Source organism: Tetrao urogallus (assembly GCF_951394365.1).
Source record: "Tetrao urogallus genome assembly, chromosome: 28".
Lineage (NCBI taxonomy): Eukaryota > Metazoa > Chordata > Aves > Galliformes > Phasianidae > Tetrao > Tetrao urogallus.
The window spans coordinates 1,290,500-1,318,470 of record NC_136841.1 but is presented as its reverse complement, the minus strand read 5'-3'; the positions used below and the strand labels follow the sequence as shown (position 1 = coordinate 1,318,470).

The window sequence follows — 27,971 nt, the reverse complement described above, 5'->3', positions numbered from 1 at the left end:
GCATGCAGGCACCAATGCCAGCACAGAGGATGGGGAGGCAGGAACTGCCCCAGCTTCACCGCCTGCTGCTCGGCCTCGGTGCAGCATAGGAGCTCTCGGTGCTTCGGCCGCGGAAACCTGAAGCTGTAACCTCCTCGAGGAAGCTGCCAAGCAAAGCTCAGGTTAGTCTCCCAGCCAACAGAAAGCAACCACGTGGCCTCTGAACCACACCAACAAGTGCTCCCTGGGCAACAAAACCCAGGCAGCCGGCGAGGAAGCTGAGAAGCTCCATTCCTCCCTAAATGCCCATCCCGTAAGGCTCCCAGAATGAGCTCCTAGCTCTCAGCCCAGCTCTGCACCTGGGTTTGCTGGCAGCCCCATTTGATTCTTGGCAACAAACCCAGGAAGGTCAGAGCTCAGGCTTGGTTTTCTGCTTGTTCTCAGCCTTCCTGTGAGGATAAGAGAGCAGGAAGAGGCAGGGTGGAAACCTCCTGCTGTGGCATCCTTGGCATTTTGCAGCAGGGCATTCTGAAAGCAGCCCTGGGTTGTGCTCAGCCTCCCTCAGCCCATTGCAGGGCTCTCACCTGCCTGGGATCCTCACTCTGATTTCAGCCTGTTTGAACCATGTTTTATGGTTCAATCCAACTAATAAGCCTCATGGAAATCTCTGGGAGCCAAGCATTAATCCAGCCAGAGCTCAAGGACTAAGTAAAATGCTTAAAGACAAAGCTTCACCCTTTTGCCTTCTCTCTACGATTTTCCTAAGAGAGGTTGGGGTCCCAAGCAATTGGCTCAGCCATGTACCAGAGCAATGGTTCCACATAGGAAAACAAAGGGACAACTTCTTCAGGGCCACATTTGGGATTCTCAGCAAACCCTTGTGCTGTGGATCAGGGGTAGAGCTGGTCAACTGGAGGGGACAGCCTGGAGCGGGCAGGAACTTGGACAGGGGGGTCTGTGCTGTGCCGTTTTGGGGACCGAGACACTGAAATCTGAGCTTACAAGATTGCTCTGTCTTAGTCCAAACCTATTTCCATTTAAATTCCCCGTTATGTCTTTAAGAGCTGAGTTAGGCTGTGTGACACTGTGAAAAATCCCATTCTTGCTTGCAGAGCACCTGAAAGCCCTTGTACAGATGAGATCGCTGCACAGGCAGCCCTGTTTGCCAGCACCCAACTCCTGCTGTGGGCAGGACTGTGGCTCCTTGGTTATGCAGCGAGAGAGAAGATTTCTACCTCGACAGGTCTGCAGAAGTAATTTCACCCATTCTGTCACCAAGCAGTCTTCAAAGGCCAGTCCTATCCCTGAAGCATGCCACGGTGGTTTAGTTTCCAGGCTTACAGCTGCCATGAGCGCACAGCCGCTCCTTGTCGGGGCGGATGGGTGTGCAGGGGGCTGAGCAGCAGGTACCAGCTCTCTGCTATGTGCTGGAGCTCACCCAACATCAGCTGCAGCACGCTGCATTCCAGCAGCCTCAACCCCTGCACAAATCACAGTGCAGCTTAATCCAGCAAAGGATGGCGAGCGAGGGGAGCAACCTTGTCTAACTAGGTCTAGAAGTGGGTTAAGGTTTGAGACTAATTCAAGAGGAATAATAAAAAGAAGGATTTGAAAGAGTGATTCTTTAAGGCTTCCTGCATTGCTTTTGCTCAGTTACAGGCTTTTCCACACTCTTGCACAGCTCTCCCGCCTGCAGAGCCAAGCAGGAGCAGGCCCTGCGCCCCAGCAGGACGGTGGCTGCCTGCACCGCCACTCTGTGCAGCGTGGGAGGCTGCGCGCAGCACCACAGCACTGCTGCCACGTGAGCTCTGCTGAGGCTGTTTCCAGGAGGATGGTTACTCTGGCAGCGCTGTACGCTGCCACCGGCTCCCACTGACTCATGCCTTCAATATGCTGATCAAATTATCCTAACGTTAATGCTTACAAAGTAAAAAAAAAACCCTAAAATAAAAATCAGGATACACCGCAAATACTACAAAATCTCTGTTCACCTAGAAGTGGGGTGAGACGGGGATACCTGCGAAGGCTGTGAATCCTGAGAGTTTCTAAAAATTAAAAACAAACAAACACATGCAAATGCCTGCACCAATCTGCAGATCTCAACCCTGCACTGCTCAGAAATACGCATTCTTGAGGGCAGCAGCCTGACGTTCAGGAGGTACGTTTTGCTGTGGTCCATCAGCACAGCAATTACAGCCAGAGCCGTCCCTCCTCCAGCTTTATCTGTGGGCATCAGAGCCACACAGACTGAGTTCTCAACAGAGGATGACTTGCTTTTCCTTTTAAAAGGGGCTCCTGCACAACGGTCTCCCCATCGCCAACATCACAGAAAATACAGAAGCACAGAGAGGACCAGGGGTGCCTCCACCTGCTCCCACACCTTGTTCCCTCCAGATTAAGGATCCTAAGGGCCGGGGTGGGCGCTCCCCCTATGGGCACCAGCATCACCGGCATCACAACGCGGGCTGGGCCGGCCGAGCTGGGCACCAAGAGACAGCTGAGCTATTGCTGGAAGTGGGTAAGTGGGTCAGGCTGGCATCCCCTCGGATTAGTCACAGCAGGTTCCTGCTTAACCTGTGCTCTGGATGAGTCAGCCCCACGCACCAGATGGTCTCAGGGTCTCATTCATCCCCTTTCAGGCATTATTGATCTCTTTTAACCCCTTCTCCAGTGAAATTTCTTTGCAATCCAGGTGGCTGTGAAGGAGAAGCAGGGCTGTGCGCCCATGGGACCGGTGCTGGAGCTGTGTGCCAACAGCAAGAAATCACTTTGCTTTTTCTTTGGGAAGTGGCAGCAGCTCTCCAGCTCTCAACCAAACACACCGGGCTCCACAGCCCCATAATTACACACTTTGCTGTCACTCCTAGCCCTAAAGCCACAGCAAAGCCGCAGGCTCCAGAGCTCTTTGGTGCGAGCACCCAGCCCCTCTACAGACACAACAGCGTACGGAAATCCTCCAAGGAGAAAACCCCTGGGAACCCACAGATTCAACTCCAGCACAGATCTGCCCACATTTATCCGGGTTCTTCAGTAACTGCTATGGCCAGGAGTCAAGTCAAGAATGAACTCTCACATTCACCATGGCTGTAATTTAAAAACATATTACACACACACTTCTCCAAAGAACCCACAATTAACAATCCTCAGCCTCTCCTCACAGCTCATCACCTTGCAGGGAGAACACAGAGGACTCTGCACTCACGTCCTGGTGCTTCTGCCCGGGGGCAGGGGCAGCAGAAGAGCTGCCGATGGTGCACACAGCAGCTGTGGGATCTCCTCCGTGGGGCACATCCCTGCCTGGGCTCATCGTACAGGAAAGCCCTTCCTTATCCTTCTCAGAATCACATCGTAGCAGAAGGGTTTCTAGGAGGGCAGCAAAAATTTCCAAAGTAACAGGAAGACAATGTGGTTTGATTACAAAAACACTGAAAATCCTGACAAACAACCGATTTTTTTCAACCCTGCTGGATCTCAGAACATTTCCAATACGTATCAGTGTCCTTCCATACACCGAATGGTAAGGGGCAGTCTGTTAGTTTGTGAACTCAAGGAATAATCTCCAACAACAGAGCCTCTAACCTGATTTATTTACAAGGAACCCCGACTTCATGCCTCACTTCAGAACATGGGCATTGCTATTAAATACCTGCATATATATGGATACAAATCTATGAAGATCAACACGGGCAGATTCTCCTTGACATCACCATGTAGCATAAAGAAACTTTAAAAAGGCCTTCCTGTGCCCAATTTGAGACCTTCCAAAGGCAGTATGTAAAGGAGCACTTTCACCCACCATTCAAGCATCCCATTGGACAACACAGATTGTCTCTTCCACAAATAAGCTTTACACCAACATGGAGCTGCAATGGCACAACCAGCTCTGAGGGTTTGTTTGTGCCAGCCTTGAGAAGAAGCGGATCGATGCCCCAATGCCACCCCCCACTCCATAAACACAGATGTTGATCACAATTTAAGTTGGGCTGTAAGAACAATGAAAGCATGGGATTAGTGTGCTTACACGGGCTGCTCCTCACATTAATATCAAAATCTCCCTGTTTATTACGACGTATCAGCCCTAATCCAGCAGAAATAAGCAGCGGTTCATTAAAGGAAGGCTGCTGGATTACCGGAGCAGTTAGAACACCATCAAATCCAGGTTTGCTCACATATTGCTGTATCTGCTGATATAGCCAGAATCCTCATACGCTTTGCTACGATCGCTGCAGACAGGAAACCTTCCTCCTCTCCTCAGGTACCTGGTGGGAGCTGACTCACTCTGTTCTGTTTGCTGCTCCTCCTCCTGCACAGCATCAGCCGTCCCCTGAAAAGCACTAAGTTTTTTGTCTGGGAAGCTCTGCTGTTATTACCAGTGCGGCCTTCCCTCATCCAGGAAATCTTATTCAAGCCACGAGGGAAAAGCAATTCACTTGGGACAGGGCTATCTTCAGAGCAGGACTCCTGAGAGCCCTCGTCTCAGTGTTCCCAGACAGGACCCCGTACCATCAGCCCCCTACAAAGCCACAGCCTTTCGAAATTATTTCTTTTTTTTCACTTCATTCTTTGAAATGCAAATTCTGATACAGTATCCTCGTTTTTCTGTAAATAATTCAGAGGATGCGCCAAAACTCAGTCACGGTAGAAGCCCCAGCTAGCTAATGTTACTCCTTCCAGTACAAATCTAAGGAGTGCAGTTGCAAATCTTCAATTTCACAAAGCTCAGAGACCTTCTGCTGCAAACAGACGAAGCAGAAAGTTTCCTACTGTCACCTCACAGGTCAGCAGCAGAGCAGGGGTGGGAACCTACAACTAAAACCATCCCTTCTCGCCTGTCCTGCTCATTTTCCTTCCAGACCAAACGCTGCCAGGAGGTTTCCTCCATTCTCCCTCCCCCATTGACAGTTTCTGCTGAATGTGCTGCACTGATACCCTTGCAGAGCAGGTCCTGGCCTCCAGTCTGGAATGAAAAGCTGTGCCTTCTTCCTATCCTCGCTCTGGTTTTGTGCTTTCAGTGTCGTGTGATGATGGCACTATCCAGGCTCTCAGCACAAACGCTGGTTAAGGTTTGATGTAGGACTGTTGGCAGATGTCAAAATCAGCCTTGGAATGCAATGGTAGACTGAGAGGTTGAGAGGTTGCACTGGACGTCAGGCTGAACATGAACCATTTCTGCATCCTTACAAGATGACAATTCACTTCATTTCTTTTGTTTCCTAAGTAAAAAGCAGCTAGTCTGATCTCGTTTTCTTACTATTTCCAGGTCTGGCCAGCACAGGATTTAGTTCAAAAGCCACTCTGGAAAGCAGAAGGTCGAGGAAGCCTGGTAATTTGAGCAGGCACTGGTTGATATGTGGGCTAATACAGACTTGCCTCTGTAACCCAGTTCATGACAGTAATTTGCTTCTGGGCTATCACCAGCTCAGGAGCTTTCTCATCAGCTGATATTAAACCAAAGAAAGGGCCAAATTTTGGAGTGGGAATTCGGTGGATTTGGGCTTTTTTTTTAGCAAAGTGATGGTGGGAACCACTGGAACACCTTGCATAAGAGTTATTACTGCTTTGTGTAGGCAGCTTTGGAGCGTGAAGGTGTGAAAAGGAAGGGCAAAAGCGCAGGGGTGTTAAAAATATCACATCCTAATGCAGCAACAGTGCAGACATGGCCTTAAACCAAAACCATTCTTTAGCCTATGCACCACACCTGTGTGCACCTGTCAGTAACTGAGATCAAGGAAGCGCCTGGCAGCTGTGTTTCTGACATACAGAGCCTGTGGCAATGACAGCGTGTGCTTCCTGAGCTCCAGAGCACTGCTGAGGCACCCAGAGTGGTTCGTCAGCTCTGAAAATGCCATCGTTGAGAAGCACAACTTCTTGCAGTGCTGCACCATTCTGTTTGTGCTCCCACTTGGTCACACTGGAGCTGCCCTTCTCTCTCAGCCTGGCGCTCCCTTTCAGCTCCAAGCAGCTGCTGGTCAACAAGGGGCTCCCCCAGGCCTTGGATTTCACCACACTTCCTGCTGCAACACATGGCAGAGACGTGTCACCTCTCACATTCCCCCCTTCTGAGAGCAGCGTCCTTTGGTTCAGTGACAGCTCTCCAGTGGTCCTGATTCAGCTCACACAGACAAGACTCCTACAGCAGATTGCCTCCTACAAGAATGAAAATAATTCTCTTGGAATAAGATGGTAGGACATTACTGGGGGCAATTCTATAACAGAGGCCATTCTTTCTGCTCAGATGTTGTTCAGTGGAAGCAAGAGACAAGGTACATCAGTCAGGGAGCAGAAGCTATTTCAAAGTAAATTATCTGCTTAGTTAGGGATCCAGTGAGATGGGAAGGCAAAGATGCCACCAAAGTGAGGCAAACAAGATACAGAAAAGCAAAACTGACCAAGTTTGGAATCCTAAATTCTGGCAGGGGCCTGTGGTGGTCCCAACTTCTTCAGCTGGTTTCTTACTTGGACTTTCTGTAAGACGTGCAACAAACGCCTCTGCTCAGCTGAGGCAGCAAGCTGTGCTGACTGAAAACAATCCTCAACACAGCCTGCATTTTTAGCCAGCTGCTAGAATGACTCAGGCAGTGCCCAGGAAATCAGTGAAGCTCAGCGCGCTCGGTGCTCCCTGGCTGCTCTCAGTCCTCCAGGACTGAGCCCTCACAACTGCCTGGCCTCCCAGGAAAGGCAGCTCAGAGTGTAAAACAAACCAATAAGGAAAGTTCTCCAGGGAGAAATGCAGAAGGCACAGCCAATGCTCTGCAGGCTCGTGGGCAGCACAGAGCCTGCAAGCAGTGCAATCACAGAACTCCATTCTAATCATAGGTACACTAACTTCACTGCTATCAAATGCGACTGCTCCAGATTTCAACAGAAGCAATGGCACCACAGTCAGCTCTGAATCCTTGTGCACTGCACTGGCTTTTCATTCACAGTACAGTGTATGGTGAATTACAAGCAGGAAAACCTACACAGATCTACTTCCTTGCCCTTGAATTCAGCAAAGCAAACATTAAACCTTCAGCTTGATAATACATCCCTCAGCCACAACGAGCAGTGCTGGGCTCAGACCATTTAGACACATTTCTGTGTTCTGCTGAGCAGCGACGATCCCTCAGGCATCACCCATTCACATTCGGTTCAGCAGTTTAAGGCACACAGAATCCCTGGCAGTAAGGCTGTTACCTCCTGGTGTTGTGGATGGTGGTCCCGCCGAGGACGACCCTGACGCCCGGGTTGGTGCGGTTCAGGTTGTACACAGTCAGTGCCTCCTCGTAAGTCGCCCCTCCAATGATGAAAACAATAATATCTTGGGGCCTGCAGTAAAGACACAAATACAGACCTGCATAAATCCCGTACCAGCTATGGCACGGAGGCAGCAGTCCTGCTGGTTTCTCTCGCAGACCACGTTTCATTTCTGTGACGCGCTGGGCTGAAGACTGACAACACACAGCCCATGAAGTCGCCTTTCAAACACTGCCTCTCCTAAACATTTACACTCCGTGCTCGCGGTCCTGACAGCCTCCTCTGCACACCCACACGCCGTATCCCTGCGGAGCTCCACTGCCACACATCACCGATGTTCAATGCATGATGGAGACGCCGCTGTGGCTGTGAAATTCAGATCAATTTGGAGTCAAACGAGGACAGCAGTGGAGCTTCAGTGCTCTCGGGCTTGGTTGGAAGGGCACGGATCAGCTGCAGTTTTGCTGGCTGATTACAGAACAGAGGATTTATGCTTGGGTTTACCTCCAAGGCTACATTCCCTAAGGAATCCTAAATACAGGATTTTACAGAGGAAAAAGGAGGAAGGGAGATGGGAAGTGTCTGCATCTAGCAAAATGCAAAACCAGGCTCATGTCCTGCATGTCCTGCTTTCAAGGGAAGGCTGGTCTTTCCCTGCACCATTCTCCCCAATGCTTTTCCGCTCTCAAGGACAGCACAATGTGCTTCCCACCCATAAATCAGCTTTTGCTACCACCTAGAAGCTAAAAGAACGATTTCTGCACAATCTATAGTGAAAGATCTGGATTGCATCCCGTCAGCTGCACACCATCCCCTGCTGGAACCAGAGTGTTTCAACTCTGGAGAGCACGCAAGTCTCAACACAATTAACTTTCTGTCACAGTCTCAAAACTAGTCTCTGCTTTCCAAGCAGGCACCTCTGTTAGAACACAGGCACTTGCTGCAGTGGTGAAAGCAGCAGGCATTCATCTGCTTTGTTTGCGCAAGCTCTGGATCAGTGACAAAGCAAATGAAGCATAAGACAGGGATGACCCTGGCATGCACCTTAATGCTGTCTTTGGTTACTCCTTGCTGAGAAGCCACCCTGGAAAGCCCCAGAGACCTGTTACTGCCCAGAGGAGCCGCGGCACTCACTTCAGAAGAGCTGTCACTGACAAGAGAGCCCTACAAAGAGCAAAACTGCTTCTGCCAACAGAATGGGATGCTGGCTCCAAACAAGTGTGTTAGCATCGGGTGCACACTACTGCCTCCCTGCCCCTGGAAAGGATGCAGACAGGTAAGAAAAATCCCTCCTCAAAGCGACCATTGTTACCAATAATCATCAATAATCAATAAGCATGGGTGTTTTCTTCGGTTAGGTCAGCATAACATGCCCTGAACAGCCAAAACAAAGTCTTCAGGATACTTTAGGAGGTGCAGGCAGACTGCCGGTGTGGGGAGGAGAAGGAAAACTGCAGCCTCAGCGCCTGAAACCTGTGAGCAACTTACTGCAGAGCCTCCTTGTAACGTACAAGAGTTAGAATGGAATCCTCTGCAGAGAAGCCCACATGATTACAGCACGTTCTATCAGATGCTCTGTGCCAGCATTCTCTGGACACAGTGGCAAGTGTCCTTGTGCACGGCTCAGCCATGCAGCCAGGAGCACGGGACGCGATTTCAGTCTGTGCTGCATCAGCTTCCCTTACGGAGACTGGGATTCCGTGTGCTTGTCTCCCTGCAGAGCTACTCTGCGTCTCCTGTGCAGGAACAGGCTGTGAGATCTGCACTGCAGCCTTAAGACAAGCAGGTTATATACAGCAAGCGCACACCCAAGTTGTGCAGGTTCAGACATCTTGCTCAGGCAGACTGAGGGTTCTGCTCTGCAGTGACAGCAGGAGCCACTGAGCAGCCCCAGAGCAGAGCAGTGCTGCACCTTGTCCTTTTGCCTGCGTTCGGGCCGGCTGCTCTGAAAACTAGGTGCAAATGTGCCCAAGTCTCTTGGGAACGGAAATCAGAGGGAAGGCAAAGCACAGCAATGAAGGGATCTGATAAGCAGCTGTGGATTGTCTGAAAAAAAAAAGAATCATATTAAAAATCCTTACAAACCCATTTTTATCACAATATGTGTAAGAGATGTGGCGTGTAGGCGATGCACAGCTCTTAGGGAGAATCCCTTTCAGGTAAGGAAGCCTGCAGGTCAGTATGGAGCTTCCAGGTAAAGACATCTTTACTAACTGGATCACAGGAGCAACAGGGAAATGAAGCCTATTAGCAGCCTGAAGTCCACAGCATCGACCTCCAATGCCATCATTTATGCATTTTGGGTTGGAACTTTAAGAGACCTGAAGATTTCAATGCAGAAGCTGTGTGGCCAGTTCCCATGGGCTCCTCTGAAATATCACAGAATTGTAAAGGTTGGAAAAGACCACTAAGATCATCAAGTTCAACACCAACCACCCCCATGTGTCCACTTACAGAATCACAGAATCATCAAGGCTGGAAAAGACCACTAAGATCATCAAATCCAACCGCCAACACATCCTAACTACCAACCCATCATCTTATCGTGAACCAGCCCACGAATCTGCCATCATCTACCATGTCCCAAGACACCCCTCCTGCTCCTTCTCATCACAGGGAGCAGTCCCAAGTCCCGAGGTCACAGTTTCCCTCTAGGACACACAGTTACATGAATTGGTGTTGGATCTCCACAAGTGAGGTGGCTGTGCATTAGCAGCCAATCACTTCACAGAGACAAGGCTTGGCTGAGGAAGGGAAACCGTGTTTCTCGCTTATGCAAAGCCCAGATGCACAGGAGGGACGATTTGAGAGTTTTTCAACCTCAAGGTCAAGAACAGAGAAGTGTCTTATGAAGGGATCTACAGATGTGTTAAAATAGGTTCGAAAATGATGACGTCCGCTTCAAATCACATCAAGCTAAAGAGGAACTAAGTACACACAGGAGAAGCAGCAGCAAATAATGAGACCATTCCTGTCGGCACCCCAGCACTCCTCCACTACCTTAAATGAAAGCAGGAACAGCCTGATAGTGCCAGGAACAGCCATACTTCATGTAGCACTGATGAGGATCATGTATCAAACTGCTAAAGGGAGGCTGAACTAAGAAACCCTACAGATGGAAGTTCAGGCTGGGTTTTATATGTACACACATATATGTACACACATCAACAGCAAGGAAAAAAGCCATATATATATACATATATACACATATGAACACACACGTATATAAGCCACGTGAAAAACATCTCAGTGTTCTCATGGAGTGCCCAGGGAATGATTGCTTCTATCATGGGCAAACAGTAAGCAACTTTGGAACAGGAAGAAACCCCAAGACTTACAGGATTAGTGGGAAAGCAATCTGCAGGAACGCTACCTCCAGCTGCTGTGCTGCTCAGCCCCAATCTGTGGCTATGTATTTCCTCGGGTTAACTGCCAATTTAACAGCTAAATGCTTGAGCATTTCACAGAGGAGGATAAAGCAACTGCCTCGAACAAACAAGTACACTGCCAGAGTTCTGGCCTAAAAAAAAAAGCTACAAAACAGCAATCATACGAAACCCAAGATAATATGCGTGGTTTAGCAATGGCACTACGTTCCACCATCCTTAGGGTGGTGTTGTGTGAGATCAGATAAAAAAGGACACAGCTGAGCGGTGCCACAGCACACGCTGCAAGCTGATGTTTCCAAAAAAGGAGATTTTATGTTTGCTGCCTAAGGAGGCTCCTCACCCATCCCTTCAGATGTGTGTCACGTTTATAACGGTGAACTGCTTCCGAATTCTTCCTCTCCTCAAGCAGCCAAGAGCAGCTCCCCCTTCAACAAAATCACAGGTGAAAGATCACACTCGGGCTGTAGGTCACAGCGTACCCTGGATCACTGGACGTATCACTGAGTTCTCATGTAAAGCACCACCAGGCCTTGGTCTGCCAGGACAAATGCCCTATGAAGAGAAATTCCCAGGCAATCCCAAAGCATAAACAAAGCAAAAATGCCACCCAAAGGGCACGCTTTGCAGAGCCCAGCCAGCGCTCTGAATGTGTCACAAGCCTTTGGAGGATCTTCTGCGGAGCACGGCGCAGCTGGGCTCACAGATTGCTGCAATGGGAAGGAGCTGTAGGAACTTTTCCTGTTGGTACTTTCCAGCTGTAAGGTAGAGGGGACTGCAGGCTTATGGCCTGCTAGAAAAGGACAGCATTTAACATAGCAGGAAAGAAAAGGGAAGCAAAATCAAGCAGAATTGCTTCTTGCTCTCTCCTAGGAACCCTGCTCACTGTTTTGCAGATTCCCTCTCCTTCACCGCTGCCAATTTCCACAGATGAATTTGGACCATGAGCTTTTCCTTCCTCGCAACAGTGTGATGTTTAATACAGAAAGAAGCAGTTAAAAAGAATCCTTTTAAATTCTCTGCTGTTGAAGCAACTGCCTCCCTTTGATCAAAAAATACAAAGCGTTTTGCCCCGACCTGCTGCTGAACTGCTGCCAGTCATGGTAACACCATCCTCTGCAAACAGCGAGAAGGCAGGACTGCCCAGTTTGCCTCGGGCTGCAATTTAGTGAAAGTTCTGCAAAACTATTTAATGTCAAGTCCTCACTCAACTCGTTTGGCACTACGGCAACACCATACAGCAGTGTCAGCGGTTTAAGTGCTGCTTCGGCCCGGTTCTGTGACGAGTGGGGCGGAGGGATCTGCAGATCTGCACCTCCGGAAAAAAAAGGAAACAGGGGACCCCAAAATAATTAAAAACAGCGGCACCGATCTGAGGAGAAACAAACTAATTCACTAAGTATATTATCGGAATGCAAGAGAACACACTATAATACAATATAACCAGAATGGAAGCTAATAAATCAAATATAATGAGAGAGAGATAATGTCCGAAAGGTGGACAGGCCTCAGCACAAGGCTGAGGTGAGATGCGCAGTGCAGTTGAGCAGCGGGGAGACAGAGCAGCGCCCACGACGAAGGGCAGGCGAGAAAGAGCATCAGGAGACCTTGCAGGAGTTCAACCTCCTCTCCCTGAGCGCGAGGTCCCCTGGGGAATGCAGCTCTTTTCTTCTGGGCAGGTACCCAGGACCTGAGCATTGACAGTGAAAGTCCCAGTGCCCCACATGATGTTATGATGTGGAATACCGAAAGCCAAAAATCACAACACCATACAGCAGTTCTTTTTCTTCCAAAATTGACAGCTAGAATCTGTCTTTAGATGAGAACTCAGTTTCATGGCACTTAATATTCATACCCAAGATACAGCACAGTGCTGCACCTCCGTTTTGAAAAGCAAATAAAGACCAGGCACAGAAGTATTTTGGCACTGATGTTTTGTCAAAGCTACAGAACCTTTGATTCCTAGAGTTCTCACGTCTCAAGCTGAACAAGATTTCCCCATATGGGAACAGCCCCAACAACCACACGCTCTTAAACATTTAAAGAGGAACCTAAGTGAAACACAACTCAGCAGAACGTAAATGGGTCCTAAGAATGAGAAAACAAAGGTCAGAAGACCATTTGCTTTTAGTTAGTTCAGAAGCAACCAGGGTCAGGGCTGCCTGGACGCAGGTCTGCTGTTCTGCCCACTCTGTTTCAGATCCCATCACTCCATTTCTTTTCGTTGGGCTCCTTTCAAGGAGATGGAGGACAGCATTCTTGCTGCCATATCTGCAGGGGACAGGGGATAGGAAGGGGCCCTGATATCTCACACTCACTAAAACTGCCCATCCACCCTGTCCAAACTCCACCATTTTATTTTTTAGAGGAAAATTTGGAGTAAGGCAGGCAGGTTTCAGTCTACCAAGGACATACGTTAACAAACTGATTCTTGTATGATTATAATTCTTTAATTCATAAACAAAGTGATTTATATCCCCTGCCACCAACTTGGCATGGAATTTGGATCCTTCCCTGTTACGAAATACATTTCTGCTTTCCTCAGGTGGATGCAGATGCCCCAAAGCAGGGCTAAGTGGGAAGACCAGTGTGTGTGTTACCTCAAAGAGCCAGACAGAACGATCCTGCTCCTCCCACCGACCTGACGCTGCTGCCCCTTGGTCCCCAAGCCCACTTCCTCCAGCTCCAAACAAACCTGCATATTCCATTTAGCTCAGACTTCCCTGCAGTAAATGCCACAAATGTGGCAGTTGCTGATAAAAAGCCACTCATGTGCAGGGTGTGAAGGGCACGATGACTGCTGTAATGCTGCAAGTAAAACCCTGCGGCATTCAGCGAACATTTGAGAAGACTGAGAGAACAGCTGTGCTGGTCTCACCACAGATCACCCAAAGGAACCAAAGCAGTATCAAGATCTTCCCCTCCAAGGACACCACTACTAGGAGGAATAAGAAATGCCAGCCAGCATGCCGCAGAACTTAAGGTAACTTACAGAAAGGAAACTGAGATACCAAACAAATGGGTGATTTGTACAGAAAGCTGCTAAAGAACTTGTAGCTCTCTCTACCAACTCAGTGCCTCCCTCTGAGGCCCACATTTATCTTCAATGACTTCACTGACAACAGGTTAGCCTAGATCTAGCAAAGTCAGCTAGAACCAGGCAGCCAGAGTTCTTTTCAATTACAGTTACTGGCCACAATCAGCAACATCCCATTCTAATCAGAAATAGTAACTGGCTCAGAAGGGAGAGTTAGCAGTTGGACTATTTTTGGTTCTCTGCACGTAAACGCCAGATGGCACGGACTGAAGTTAGGGGGCATGTTGAAATCCATCATGTGAACATCCTGGCAGCCTGGTGCAGTGCCTTCATCCTTACCTAAGCTCTTACTTCCAGTGGGAATGTCATGTTTTGGTCAGCACTGAACATGGACAAAAGACGACTGTATTTCAGCTTTAACAGCCTGGCACCTACCTGACAGCTCAAGAAATACCTACTTGATCAGAACATTTATTCGGCAAGCCTGAATTTTTTTCACCTATGGGCAAAGAATAAAGCAAGTGGGAGCACAGGGAGGAGCAGACGTTTTTCAACTCCAGGTGCTGCCCAGCAAGACCCCACATACCTGTCACGGAGCGTGTTGGGACCCAAGTAGGGGTACTGGCTGTCCTTCAGTTTTCCTTTGATGAGCTGATCCAGTGTTTCTTGAAGGAGAGGCTGGTGTTGTGTATACACATTCTCAACACCCTACAGTGCAAAAGAAGCTCCCATTATGAATAAATACAGCAAGGCAGCATGCTGAAAGAAAGCTGATCAGCAAAGCCCCAGCATCTGATGGATACAGCAGCTATTAACCACTGAGTCGAGACTTAGAGGGGCTTTTCAGCAACCAATTTCCATTGCCTAAAATGAGAATTACACCTCAAATGTTCAGCGCACTTACTATTAGACCTCTAAAAAGCTATTGAACTCTGTGTCATGGTTTTATCGCTCTTTGCATCGGTATTCTACATCCACAGCACCATGCCAGGGTGGGAGCTGAGGAGTTCATGGGGCAGGTCCGTGTTCTGAAGAGAAGAATGAACTACAGCTTCCACGGGCCAGGAAAAGACTCAGCACCAGAAGACTTCATTTTGTTATTTTCTGTCTTCCGGCAGGAGGGAAAAGACAAAAGAATGGAGAGGTCACGCGATCTCTGTCTCTTTCCAGCTCCCTGGCGGCCGATGCAACATCAGAGACTCAGTACCAAAAACTCTCTTTCATTCATTTGATTTATTAGCTTCAATTCCAACTAGTTTGCATTTCATTAAGGTTTTTTCCTTAAATCACTGCCGCTGGGTTTTTTTGTTCCTCTTTTATCTGGGCCACCCCCACCACCACCCTTCTGGCCACTGAGCCACGTAGGCCCCTGGGAAGGAGACAGAGCCAGGCCTAAAACATGAACACCTCTGAAAGCCAGAACGCACGGCTAAGAATCCTGCCCCATTACTGGAGCTTTGACTAAAGCTGTCATTATTCCATCTACGGCAGATCCATACCTTCAGTCCTTTGAGGAACTGTTTTGTGATGGCTACAGCATCCTTGGGACTGAACAGGTCGCTGCCCCGGACCCGTTTCCCTCCATATTCCACAACAGCAGAGACCAGCTGTACAGAGAGAGGCAAAACCAGAGTGCTGTTAACCTGGGAAACAAAATTTCACATAGCTGTCCTATCAGGTTCAGTGGAGGTACTGGAACAATGACCAAGAAGTCAAAGAGAAGAAAGAAGGAAGAGAAGTGTTCTCTGAACACAAGAAGCCATGGCACTGCCCGCATAAGGAGAAATGCTTTCATTCCCACAGTCCTCTGCAGTGACAGCACACCAGAAGATGAAGATACAGTGACATTATCCTCAAGCTCTGCCACCCTCTCCCTCCCAGCCAAGCCCCCCTTACTGTTTTGGTTAAGTCCCTTGCTACAGCTATTGCCTATTCAGCAGGAGGTGGAAGAAGGAGAAAGGAAAAGTGCGTGCCATACACCAGGTCTGGACTCCTGCCAAACACACCATCTCTACTTTGTAGAATCCTTCATGACATCACTGATTTTGGAAATGGACATTAAGTAATTAGCGATGCCTTTAACATCTTCAGGCCCCAGCCAAGCCCTGTGCTCTTATTGAGAAATGTGGTGCAATTCAACAGAAAAAAAGTTTTATGCTACGTTAAGGCAAGCAACAGGCATCCTCCACCAAGAACAATCCGACACCTGTGTGCCCTTCTGCCCCGCTCATTCATCCAGCAGAAGGAGAAATACTGCATTACCTTTCGGTATCTCTCAGAAACACCCCTATTCTTGAGATCTGCCATCAGCCCTGGCAGGCTGTTGCTGCTGTGCCGCTCGTAGTGCAGGGCATAGAGCATCACCAGCCGGGCAGCATCGAGCTCAGTCACCTTGGGGTTCTGCAGGAGGCGCCGCACATTCTGCAACAAGATACCAAGTGGGATCAATGGAGAGGCCTTCAGAGCACATGAAATCAAATAACATCAAGCCCATTGCTTAGTAACAAAACTGCAAGCAGGGGGAACGCAAGGGAATTAAGCGACCATAAGCAACAGACCTGAGCTTCTTATATGCTCTTTGTTTAGATTTACTGCAGTATAATGGACTGCAAGTTGTTTTCATGACTGGAATCCCTGTAATTCTCTGTAACTCTCATAATGTGCCTCACAGTGAGCCCAGCTCAGTGCACTCCTCCCAAATGGGGTCGCAGAAGCTTGCAGAAACCTTTAATCTTTGCCCTTTCCTTTTCCAACCTGAATACAGCAAAAGCTGGCCCACAGGTTCCATCGTAATATCAACCATCAAGGAAAAAGTGCTAGCAGAGCTACAGTTTGTCTTCTTGTGGAAGGTGTGGGAATGAAGCATCGAAGTCTCAGACAATCTCTGGATGTGAGAAGTGTGGGGCTGGGGGGAAGCAAACAAAGCACTTTGAAACAAAGAAAGAATTAAAGCACTGAAAGGCAAAGAAAGATTACTGGAGAAATAAATACAGAAATCCACAGTTATTTACTTCTAACATGCAGATTTTTCGTTTTTCTGCTGAACAGAACATGGCAGCATTGTAAACACAAGGACTGCACATCCCAGAGGCCACCTGCTAAAGCATTTCCAGAACAGACTCAGAAGCCCTGAGGCATGCCATGCTCCCTGCAGGGACTGCGGGCAGGACGTTATTCTATCTTGTCAGCTGACAATTTGCCCTGTAAGTGCTACTCCTTGTCATTACAGCAGAAGCACTTATTTCCTCTCTGCAGCTCCTCAGTCACTGCGCAGAGCCGCACAGTTGAGATACTGAAGTTAACAGAGGAAAAAACACCAGAGCCAAGTTGGCAGCTTAGGAGAGCAGTGGGAGCAACAGGCTCCTTAACGCCGAGCCTGGAGATGGATCTCAAGGAAGAGGCAGCACTGCTGACTGCACCTGCAGGTTGAGGACCGGACTGCACTTCAGGGCACAACAAAGTCTGCAGTCCTCCCTGTGCTTAAAGCAAAACATCAGCCTGTATTGACTCAAGTGTAAGAGAGCAGCAGAGCTTCCAGTCGTACAGCGATTGAAACGGCACTTCCAAGGCAGGGACAGAACCAGCGAGGAGGATTTTTTCCATGCTACAGCAGAACATGACCTTCAAACACTCCAAAAATCCCAGCACATCTTGGCAACATTCTCCCAGCCTCCCAGAACAGAGAGGCAGCACGGAAATATTCAGTGAACAGCTGTGAAACAATACTGTAACAGTTGTTACCGACCGAACTGATTCAGCTGTGTTTGTTGCCATCCGTTCCACTGATGCAGACCAGTTACAAAAACATGGGGTGAAATCCTGGCTGCTCACTGTTCACTGAAGTTAACGAAGAAACTCTTCTTGTGGTCAGGAATTCACCTGCCAGGGTGAGGGCAGAGTCCCACAGCGATGCCTGCTTGCCACGTTCTGGATCCTGTGCTGGCAGCACAGTGGCAATGCCTCTATAAGTGGGAAACTTGTAAACAGAAAAGCTATTGTCCATCTAAGGAGATGGGATTCAAAACCTCCCATTCATCTCTCAAGGCTCATGTACAATGTCAGGATTAATAAGAGACCAGGAAAAGAATAACCAAAACGTACTGTTCTCAGGGGCCCCAGGCCACCACAGAAATTAACAATTGCTGAAGTTACATCAGTGGGAGAACAATTCTGCCTTTATTTTGTGCACTGGTTATTCTCCATTGTGTCTGTGGCCTTGCCCCTTCGCTGCCATTAAGAGACTGCAGCAGGGAACAGCCTGGGGCACTGCAACTAAAGAGATACTGATCTCTCATATAGAAAGATACCACTTCCATTTTTGCATTTTGCATTTATTCTCTAGCTGCTATTTGGTTTTCAGTCCCTCTCAGTTGATAGAAACACAACACAGCCCTTTAGGCATGTGGCTGTAAAGAAATGCAGGCAGCCGATGTGCCATAAAAACTGCAAAACACCACTCAGTGCAGACTGAGACCTGAATTAGGTGAGCCTAGCTAACAACCTGACCACCACCGCGTGCCGCTCAGTGGGGGCTGCTCTCCCTCCATCTCACTCCAGCTTCCAGCACTGCCACGCATTCCTCTAACCCTAAAGCTGTAACATGCAACTGCTCCACCTCCAGAAGTTCATGTCAGCCCTTCCTCCAGTGAATCTGAGGTAACCGACTACAATAAAAATCAACATTTCTTCAAAATGGACCCCAATGCCAAGCACCCAACATTCAGCACTCAAACTCTGCGCTGCCTTCAGCAGAGCACAGCTTGTAACATCAGAAACAAAGATCACAGACAGACAAGATGTGCTGATAGAAGTCAAACATTCGTCTTTTAACCTGCACAAGAAACCTAGAAACCATAACATAGCAAGAGAGCATGAGGGGTTGTGCTCAGCAAATGCATTTTATGGTTACAATCCCACTTCAATACTTGGTCATCAAAATTCTACCAAATATAAGCTACCAAGTCCCATCTGTATGCTGGTAGATCCATAGAGCTGTGATGATTTCAGCACGTCTGTGCTGAGCAGTGCTCGAAGAGCTGATGTTGTCACTTAGCCACCCACCTGGACAACAGAGTAACAGAGGTAAAGAAAACATGTCTGTCAGATCTGTTCGAAATTCTTTCTATTTTCTAATCAAAGTGTGAATGACTCCATTATATGCTGTAACTTCTATCCCAGCTATAAAAAAATAAATGATTCGCTTTCTAATACTGAGTCAGTGGTTGAACTCTGCTGTAATACAGTCACTCTTAACAATACTGCTATTTTCTCTGAACAGTCAGCAGCCACAATTCATCATTATTGACATACTGTCAGATATTAGGTCAGGTCATGGAATCCAACAAGGCAGCACAGGGTCAAAACTTCAGTCTAAACTCAGCTACAACAGAAGTCTCTTGTAGGCTTTTTCAGTCCTCTCTGCCAAAGAAATCTTTTATCTAAAAGGCTTTTCACTGTTTTACACTGTTTGTTAGAAAAGAAGTAAAAGCCATCATCCCAAGGAATGGTCTGGTTTAGTTATGGATTCCATTTCTTCTCCTTCCCAACAAATACAAGAAGCTCCTGCATAGGGGTCCAAGTTTTGTTTTACTGGTGCCTATCCAGGCAGCTTGCCAGGTCCCAACCAGCCACATACAATGAAGGAATGCTGTGCTGTGAAACGTAGACAGACTGTGCAAAGATGCTTCTCAAGCCAGTTATTAACTCTGATTCATCCCCATCGGAACTGAACAGGTAGGAGAGTAATCCTAACATCTTACATCCCTACCCTGCAGGACATCTGCACGCCAAACTCCCACTGATTCTCAGTATCAAACTTCCATCAGCAGGAGGCTGCCAGCAGCAAAACATCTGAATTCAAAGGACCGCAGCCAGGCTCCGAGCCCGCAGTACCTGGAGGGCGCTGGAATGGTCGCTGTGACAGGCCAGCTCCTGCTCCACCTCAGACACCTCCAGCAGGCTGCGCTCACCAACCAGTCGCGAGAGCTCTCCTACCACCGTCACGTGCTTCGACACCGTGCCTGACATCTTCTTGAACTGAGGGTAGTTCTCCACAAATGCCTGCGAGGGGGAAACCAGAGCGACACCTTCTTCAGAATAAAAGCAGCAGACAAGAGTGGTTTATACAATTTGTCACCAGGTTGTACAGATCCACTAATAAGCAAGACCACTGCAGGTGCACGGATGGTCAGGCACCTCAAATCCAGAAAGAGACTGGAAGATTTCTCCAGATACAAGGAGATTTTTGGTTGTGCTTTTTGTTTACACTCGAAATAAAAGAACACATCAAGTAACTCCAGAGACACTGCCAGGATTCTTTAAATCGTCAGCAGCGACTGAATTAACAGACCCTGCTGTGGGCAGCTGCCAAGTGACCCGGCTCAGACAGGAAGTCTACACAGCCACACTGGGTTACGCCAAGTACCTGAACTAGAGCTTATCAACTCAGCTGGGGGGATTCTGGCTTCCAGCAGGCTCTAAAAGCAGCTCAGGGAGCAGTCAGAGCAAGCAGCTGTGCTGCAGCGGTGCAGAAAGGCCAACCCCAGGGCCTGGATCCCAGTAAAAAATACCGTGCTGAACACAGGACAGTGGTTCCTGCCCCCCAGATCACTCACTGCAGAGGTCTGAACTGAATGCAGACTGTCAGCGTGCAGTCAGCAGTGACCTGCACTACCTGCCAAGTCCTGTCGGTACCTTCATATCTGCTATGGATTCCAGCTTCTGCTGCTCCTTAGGTTTCCTCTTCTGGAAATCCTCCATAAGATTCTTGATGTTGCTGCCAATCTCTGCAAAGTTCAGGTACATGTTCTGCATGGAACAAGGAGGCAGCTGAGAGAAAATCATCTGAACACGAGTTCTGATACAGCTAAGACACAGAGACACTCTGAACCCAAAACACTTCAGTACCACTGCACATCACCTCATCTATTTGACACTCAAACTTGACCAAACAGCTTCGTGATTGGTCCAGATTTTATTTACAACTATCAAAAAGCCGTGTTATTACACATCAGACACTGCCTGCACGACACAGTGACTTCACCCTACATAAACTTTCCTCACCTTAACATTCAAAGTCACCGAAGGACCGAAAGGTTCCAAGAATGGAACCTGACTCCAGCATTCAGCTACTCAGGGAGATCCCCACCATAAGACACAGCCACCTACGTTGGCGTAGAACTCGTCGTTCTCAGCAGACAGGACCACCTCCCGGAGATCCTTACTGATGCCCGGCACACGCGAGAGGTCAACGCGGTTGTTGTTGATGCCCAGCAATTCATGAACCATAGCCTGGTACGTCCACTGGCACATGTGGAGAGAGAAAGGCGAGTATTGGCTTCAGCACGGTACCACACTGCACTGGAAAAGATTCCGGGCTGCTCAAGGTCATTTCCCATTCCTCCAGTAACAGGGCGGACTCAGAGGGTCTCCTCCTCAAACTTCTGTCAGAACATTACAGTCAGAAATAAATGCTGTTCCTATCACAAAGGCATCTCAGTGTCAGAGGTGCTGATGCCAACATGTAGGAAAACCACCCCCATCCAGGCTGCTTACCGCAGGTACATTCAAAGGAAATGACTCTAAAAGCACAACCACTGGGATTCGTATTCCTGTTCCAGCAGCTCTATTTGCCACCATTAGCTCCCCCTTCTCTTGTGAATGAACATTTATTTTTGGCTGCAGAGGTTCCACAGTTACAAACTATAATTTCCTACACACTCCTGTGCTTCTTACGCAGCAATTGGAGAGTTCCTGTACATCAGTGAGTTCCTATGTTTATTCTGGGAAGACTCATTTTAATTTAGAGAGAAAACTGAAAGCTGATCAGAGTGCTGGCATGCCTGATGCTGCATTTACATTCACTTGACTTTCTCTTCTGGACAGAAAATCTCCACACAGCAGACAACACTTTTGGTACCCTGTGCTGAGCGCTGTCCTTAACTCTACAAGCCACACGTGAGCTTGGCTGCTGACTATCAGATTGCTCCAGAGCACAAGGATCGCCACCAGCTCCCACACAGCGCTGCCTGCAGCTGGGGTAACCCAGAGTGACTTGAGATCTGAGCATATCCCACAGAAAGGAGAGAAAGAGAGCGATGCCAGGTCTGCAGCACAGCGGCAATCAGCAAAGAAACAAATCACAGAAAAATGCTGCCACCCATCAACAACAAAGAACGAGAAATACGCCAGGACAAGGTCACTCTGTAAACATGGCCACGTACTACCAAGCAGCCTGCACAGACACACCACTTAACACAACACTGCTGAGACACCAGGACTCCAAATGCAAAGTGTGTCTTGTGAAAGTGTACTTGATCTGATCTTTGGCCACCTCTGCCTGTGAAGCCAACACGTACAATCCACGCTCAACAGTCTGAAAATTGAGCCACAAGATAAAGAAAGACTGCAAAAGAACGGGGGCAATACTTTTTACCCCTGAATACAAACCACACCGTCAGGCTGTGAGCTGCTGCCACGAGGCTGTGTGCACTGCCAGCACTCACTGCTCCCCCTTGGACAGCTGAGGTGATTCACCTGGTTCAGCAGGGGGGTGATGGCATCGTCCGAGCGGTCCAGAATAAGGAGCAAAGGAGGAACCTCAGTGCGACGGAAGTCAAACAGCTCATACTCCTTAGTGATTACTTGCTGTTGAGAAACATACAAAAAAAACCACTTGGTTATAAGTATACCTGGAAGAAGTTCCCCCTCACTTTTGTAACAGATGAATAAAAAGTGAAAAGCTGGAGAAAAACAAGCTGCACTGCTATCTCAGTCTACACTGCTATTGAGAAAACAGCTCCTGCTTTCAAAAGGCATCAGTAACGCACTGCAGTTAATGGGACTTGTGAGAAATAAGGGCCTTCGCTTCTTGCATAGGTGGGGGGAGGCAGAAACAAGGGGATGCGACCTGCCGAAAGCCACATAACATAGAAATGGAAGGACTGACAAGAACTGGCTAAAGAACATTATGGAAAAAACGTTCAACAAAAATTAAGCAAAGTCGCCAAACTCACTTAACACTGCTCACCGCACCTTCACACATTCAGCAAGCCTCTTTGCTGGCTCAGAAGAGAGTTGGTATCGAATCATGGGGCATTTCTTCAGGGACAGAAGCAGAGCAGTCAGCCCTTGAGTTGTCCTGGACAGCTGGGCTGGATCCCAGTTGCGACCCTACAAGGAAAGGTTGCTTGAGAGATGGACGTGCCGTCCCCAACCCTTTGTCCCATGAAGCTGCACTTCCCTCCAAGCAGACTGCATGTTGACTACAGGAGCAGGTACACCAAAGGCCACAGTCCGGACTGTAATTCCTGCTTACAGCCAGCCACCCTTTGGGGCTGGACACGGCATTCTGCCTGCTGGGCAACCACTGCCACTGCACCCACTTGGCTGTGGCTACTGGGCTCCCTGTCACCACAAAACAAGGCCCCGGAGCCCCGCAGGACAGTGAGCTTTTTGCATACCTGGCAGCAGCCCAAGAGGTTGAGAGAAAAAACGTGTGGATTCACTGCAATGTAATCTCCATAGAACTCCTGCCAACAAGTGAAAGCAAATACAGTTAATGCCCTGCCAAGCCCTGTTCAGCCCACAAGAGCAATGTGTATCGGCAACGTTAAAACCCTAAGCGCTGCACTCCCTGACTCTGATCACTCCTCCTTCCTCCGTGCCTACATACTCATCATCTTTACACTTCTGCTGACAACTCCACTGCCACTTCCTGCTGTACTTTTCACGTAGATAGCTCTTTGTTGATGCCAGCAAACACGCAGCAGCCTTGTGAAATGATGCCAGCAGCACCAGCAGCAGCTCCAGCAACTGGAGGGCAGAGAGAAATGGAACACACGGGTTTTCTGCAGTGTTGTTGCTCACTGTTCAAGACCTCCAGAGTCCTCCTTTTGAGACATGCATGTTTGCTAGCGTGTGTATTCACCTCCTAATGCCCTCGGATTAAGAAATCTACTTAAAAGATTCAAAATTCACCTGAATTTCTGCCACAACTTCCTGTTCATCAGCCTCAGCTAATGCCTTGATATCACTCTTACTGATCACATTACTGAAATCTGAAAGAAAACAACAGAGAAAGAGCAGTTGGGCTCCGTGAGTGACACAGAACACAAGAACACACAGCACAGCATGACCCGATTCTCCCCTGGACAGGAGTGGACTGCAACACAATTTGCCTTCACACCCATAATTACTGTGCAGGTAGTCTCTCTTACCTCTCCCTGCTCAGCATCTGCTCAATTAGGTAACGCCATACATGGCTGTAATTAGTAGATTTATAAAGCTAAAAGATAAGCACTATTAACTCGTTTAACACTGTGGCCAGCTTACTGCAAGCTGGAGCTTCTCAGCATCGCCGTGTCAGCAGGTCACCACCCCCCGCCCCTGCAACCCGGAGCTGCTCCTCCAGCACTGCGGGCCGACGGGGACACCTGGAGGCCACTGCGGATCACTGCCCAGAACCTGGCGTGCACGACGGCTGCACCTCAGCAGAAAAGCTGCTGTAGTTACGTTTCCATTTCCAAACCTACCGAATATTCCACAGCACGAACAGAACGCGTGAGGAACTCCTGCCTCATCCACCAGGGTTACAAGATGCTGCGTTCTGGGTTTGGCCCAACAAGTTAACATTGCCTCTGAATGATTTACCTTCAACATTTAGGCCAGTGTCTCATCTCTGTTTCCACTGCAATAAAGGCACTCTAAAGCCAGCTTCTTTCATGTTTACGAAGCACCACGAAGCTTCAAAATCCCTGAAGTTTTCAGGAATAGCCACAGGAGAGTAACGTGGGTTATGGCATTGCTTTATGAAGATTCTTATCAGTTGTTTCAGTTTAACTATTTTATTTTGTATGCACGTAACTTTTTCTAAAACAATTTCATAGAATGGCTTCAGTTGGAAGGGATCTCAGAGATCACAGAGCTCAAATCCCTCTGCCATGGGCTGGATGCTCCCCCTCCCCACGTCAGGCTGCCCAGGGCCCCATGCAGCACAGCTTTAGGCACCTCCAGGGATGGGGCACCCACACACTGGGCTGCACATTGGGCAGCAGCGTCACGGCCTCATCACACCCTCACTGAAAATATTCCCCAATGTCAGCCTAAATCTCCCCTCTCATTTTAAAGTGCTCCCCTTTATCCAATCACTATCTGAGGAAAAAGTTGATTTTTCTTATAACCACCATTTAAGTACTGGAAGGCTGCTCTCAGGTCTCCCTGGAGCCTTCTCTCCTCCAGGCTGACACCCCCAGCTCCCTCAGCCTTTCTTTGCAGGACAGGTGCTCCAGCCCTCTGACAATCTTCATGGCCTCCTTGAACCCTCTCCAACAGCTGTCCAGCCCTGGATGCACTACTCCAGATGGGGCCTCACGAGGGCAGAGCAGAGGGGGAAAATCCCTCCCTGCCCCACTGCCACCCTTTTGCTGGTGCAGCCCAGGATGCAGTTGGCCTGGTAGGCTGTGAGCGTTCACTGCTGACTCATCTCCAGCTTCTCATCCATCAGGACTCCCAAATCTTTCTCTGCAGGACAGCTCTTAAGGAGTTCTTCTCCCAGTCCGTACTCGTATCTGGGATTGCCCCGACCCAACACTGTGCCTTCAGCCCTGTTGAACCTCACTGAGTTTATATGTGGGCCCATTCCTCAGCCTGCCCAGCTCCCTTTGGACACCATCCCTTCCTTCTGCTGTGCCAACTGCACCGCTCCACTCTGCGGAGAGGGACCTGGGTGTCCTGGTGGACGAAAGGTCGGCCATGAGCCAGCAGTGTGCCCTCGTGGCCAAAAAGGCCAATGGCATCCTGGCATGCATTAAAAAGAGCGTGTCCAGCAGGTCGAGGGAGGTGATCCTCCTCTTTACTCTGCCCTGGTAAGGCCTCATCTGGAGTACTGCGTCCAGTTCTGGGCTCTGTATGAAAAAAGACAGGGATCTCTTGGAAAGAGTCCAGGAGAAGGCCACGAAATGGTGAAGGGCCTGGAGCATCTCCCCTATGGAGAAAGGCTGAGTGAACTGGGTCTGTGTAGCCTTGAGAAAAGAAGACTGAGAGGGGAGCTGATCCAGGTCTGTAAATATCTGAGGTGTGGGGGGCAGAGCGGCGAGGCCGGACTGTTTTCAGCAGTGTGTAGAGACAGGACAAGGGGGAATGGCCAGAAACTGCAGCGCAGGAAGTTCCGCACAAATGTGCGCAAGAACTGCTTTAGGTGAGGTGACGGAGCGCTGGCACAGCTGCCCAGGGAGGTGGTGGAGTCTCCTTCTCTGCAGATGTTCCAGACCCACCTCGACTTGTGCACATCGACCTGTGTGACCTGCTGCAGGAACTGCTTTGGCAGGAGGTTGGACTCCGTGATCTCTGCAGCTCCCTTCCAACCCCTATGATTCTGTGATCCACTCAGTGCCATCAGCCACTGCTGAGGGTGCACTTGGTCCCACTGTCTGCACCACCGATAAATACATTAAAGGGTAAACTTAGATCTGGCGATCTAAACAATGTAAAACCTGCAATTCAGGCATTTTCAGAATCTCAGTGGCACTCTGCCCGCGGCGGAGGCCAGCGCCTCCCATCGGCGCCTCGCTGAACGTCGGGAGCTCCGAACAGCACGTACTTACAGATATAATAGATGCTGTACTTCGGCCTCCGCAGCTCCTGAATGAGGCAGTGCACGTTCTCCTGAAGGAACACACAGCGACAGAGCGGCGATCAGAGGCGCTCAGCCCCACCGCCTCCCCGCGGGGAGGGCTCTCACCTTGGTGGGCCGCAGGAAGCAGACGGCCTTCAGGTGCTTCATGGGCTCCCTGCCGGGGGAGTCGATGCGCTCGAAGAGGTAAACCTCCTTCTGCAGGATCTCGGACTGCGTGTACACCATGCTGACCGCGCCGGGCTGCGGGGAGCGCCGCGTCACCGCGCGCCGAACACCGGCCCCGCGCCCCGCCCGGCCCGGCCCCGCCGCTCACCGTCTCCCGGTCCATCAGGAGCACCTTCATGCCCGGCCCGCTGTCCTCGATCATTTTCGACACGTACTGCTTCACGGCGAGAACGGCGTTCATCTCCGCTGTGCGCCTCAGCCCCGCTCCGCTCCGCTCCGCGCCGGGCCGCGCAGCCCTCCAGCGGCAGGGGATGGCGGGAGCGGCGCGGGGACGGACTACGGCTCCCGGCATGCCGCGCGGCGCCGCACTTCCGCTCCTGCGCGCCCCACGGCGCTGGACTACGGCTCCCGGCATGCCTCGCAGAGCGCTCCTATCTTCGCTTTCCGGGCGACGCGCAGCTCGCACGGAGGTTTTCAGGAAGGAGCCGTATCAGTGTGACACAGGTTGGTGGCGTTGCTTTCTAAACGTCACAGAATCACAGCATGTAGGGGTCGGAAGGGACCTCAGGAGATCACAGAATCACAGAATGGCCAGGGTTGGAAGGGACTCCAGGATCACGAAGCTCCAACTCCCCGCCACACGCAGGACCACCAACCTCCCCACGTTTCACAGCAGCCCAGGCTGCCCAGGGCCCCATCCAGCCTGGCCTCCAACCCCTCCAGGGATGGACGGGGCATCGCAGCCTCTCTGGGCAGCTGTTCAGCCCCTCACCGCTCTCCCAGCACACAACTTCCCTGATCCCCAGCCTCCAGCTGCCCTCCCTCCGCTTCCAGCCGTTCCCTGGCCTGCTCTCATCTCCCCTGCCCAAGAGCTGCCTCCCCTCCTGGCTGCAGGCTCCCTGCAGGCACTGCAGGCTGCAATGAGGTCACCCTGCAGCTTCTCTTCTCCAGGCTGAACGAGCCCAGCTCCCTCAGCTTGTTTTTGTAGGGGAGGTGCTGCAGCCCCTGATCATCTTTGTGGCTCCTCTGGACCCTCTCCCACAGCTCCCTGTCTTTCTTGTCCTGGGGGCTCCAGCCCTGGACGCAGTGCTGCAGACGGGCCCTCAGAGAGCAGAGCAGAGAGGGACGATCACCTCCCTGTCCCTGCTGCCACCCCTCTGCTGATGGAGCCCAGGATCCCATTTGCTTTCCGAGCTGTTACCACACACTGCTGGCTCATGTTCAGCTTTTCATCCATCAGGACCCCCAGATCCTCTGCAGAGCTGCTCTCAAGCGCTGCTCCTTCCAGCCTGAACGGATGCCTGTGATTCCCACCCACTGCCAGAGCAGGTTCCCTGTGGCAGGTTGCAGTCGGCGTCCATACGGCTCTTGGCTGTCTCCAGGGGAGGAGACACCACATCTTTGGGCAGTGCGTCCCAAGGCTCCGGCACTCTTATGGTAAAGAAGTTCTTCCTTGTCTTTATATGGAACTTCCCATGCTGCAGTTTGTACCCATTGCCCCTTGTCCTGTCACCGCACACCTTTTTGAATCATA

General features: G+C 49.8%; 1 protein-coding gene across 1 annotated transcript; it reads right to left on the bottom strand.

The window, feature by feature from the left end:
• Positions 1–55: 55 nt before the first annotated feature.
• On the bottom strand, positions 56–26,678 carry VPS45 (vacuolar protein sorting 45 homolog; the record flags this gene model as incomplete). Its single annotated transcript, XM_079547580.1, has 15 exons — positions 56–143; positions 7,156–7,287; positions 14,225–14,346; positions 15,138–15,245; positions 15,901–16,059; positions 19,531–19,698; positions 20,332–20,445; positions 20,806–20,940; positions 22,174–22,284; positions 22,672–22,809; positions 23,100–23,168; positions 23,617–23,696; positions 26,241–26,301; positions 26,378–26,512; positions 26,586–26,678. The coding sequence occupies 15 exons, from the start codon at positions 26,676–26,678 to the stop codon at positions 56–58; spliced, it is 1,713 nt and encodes a 570-aa protein (XP_079403706.1).
• Between the last annotated feature and the right edge of the window lie 1,293 nt (positions 26,679–27,971).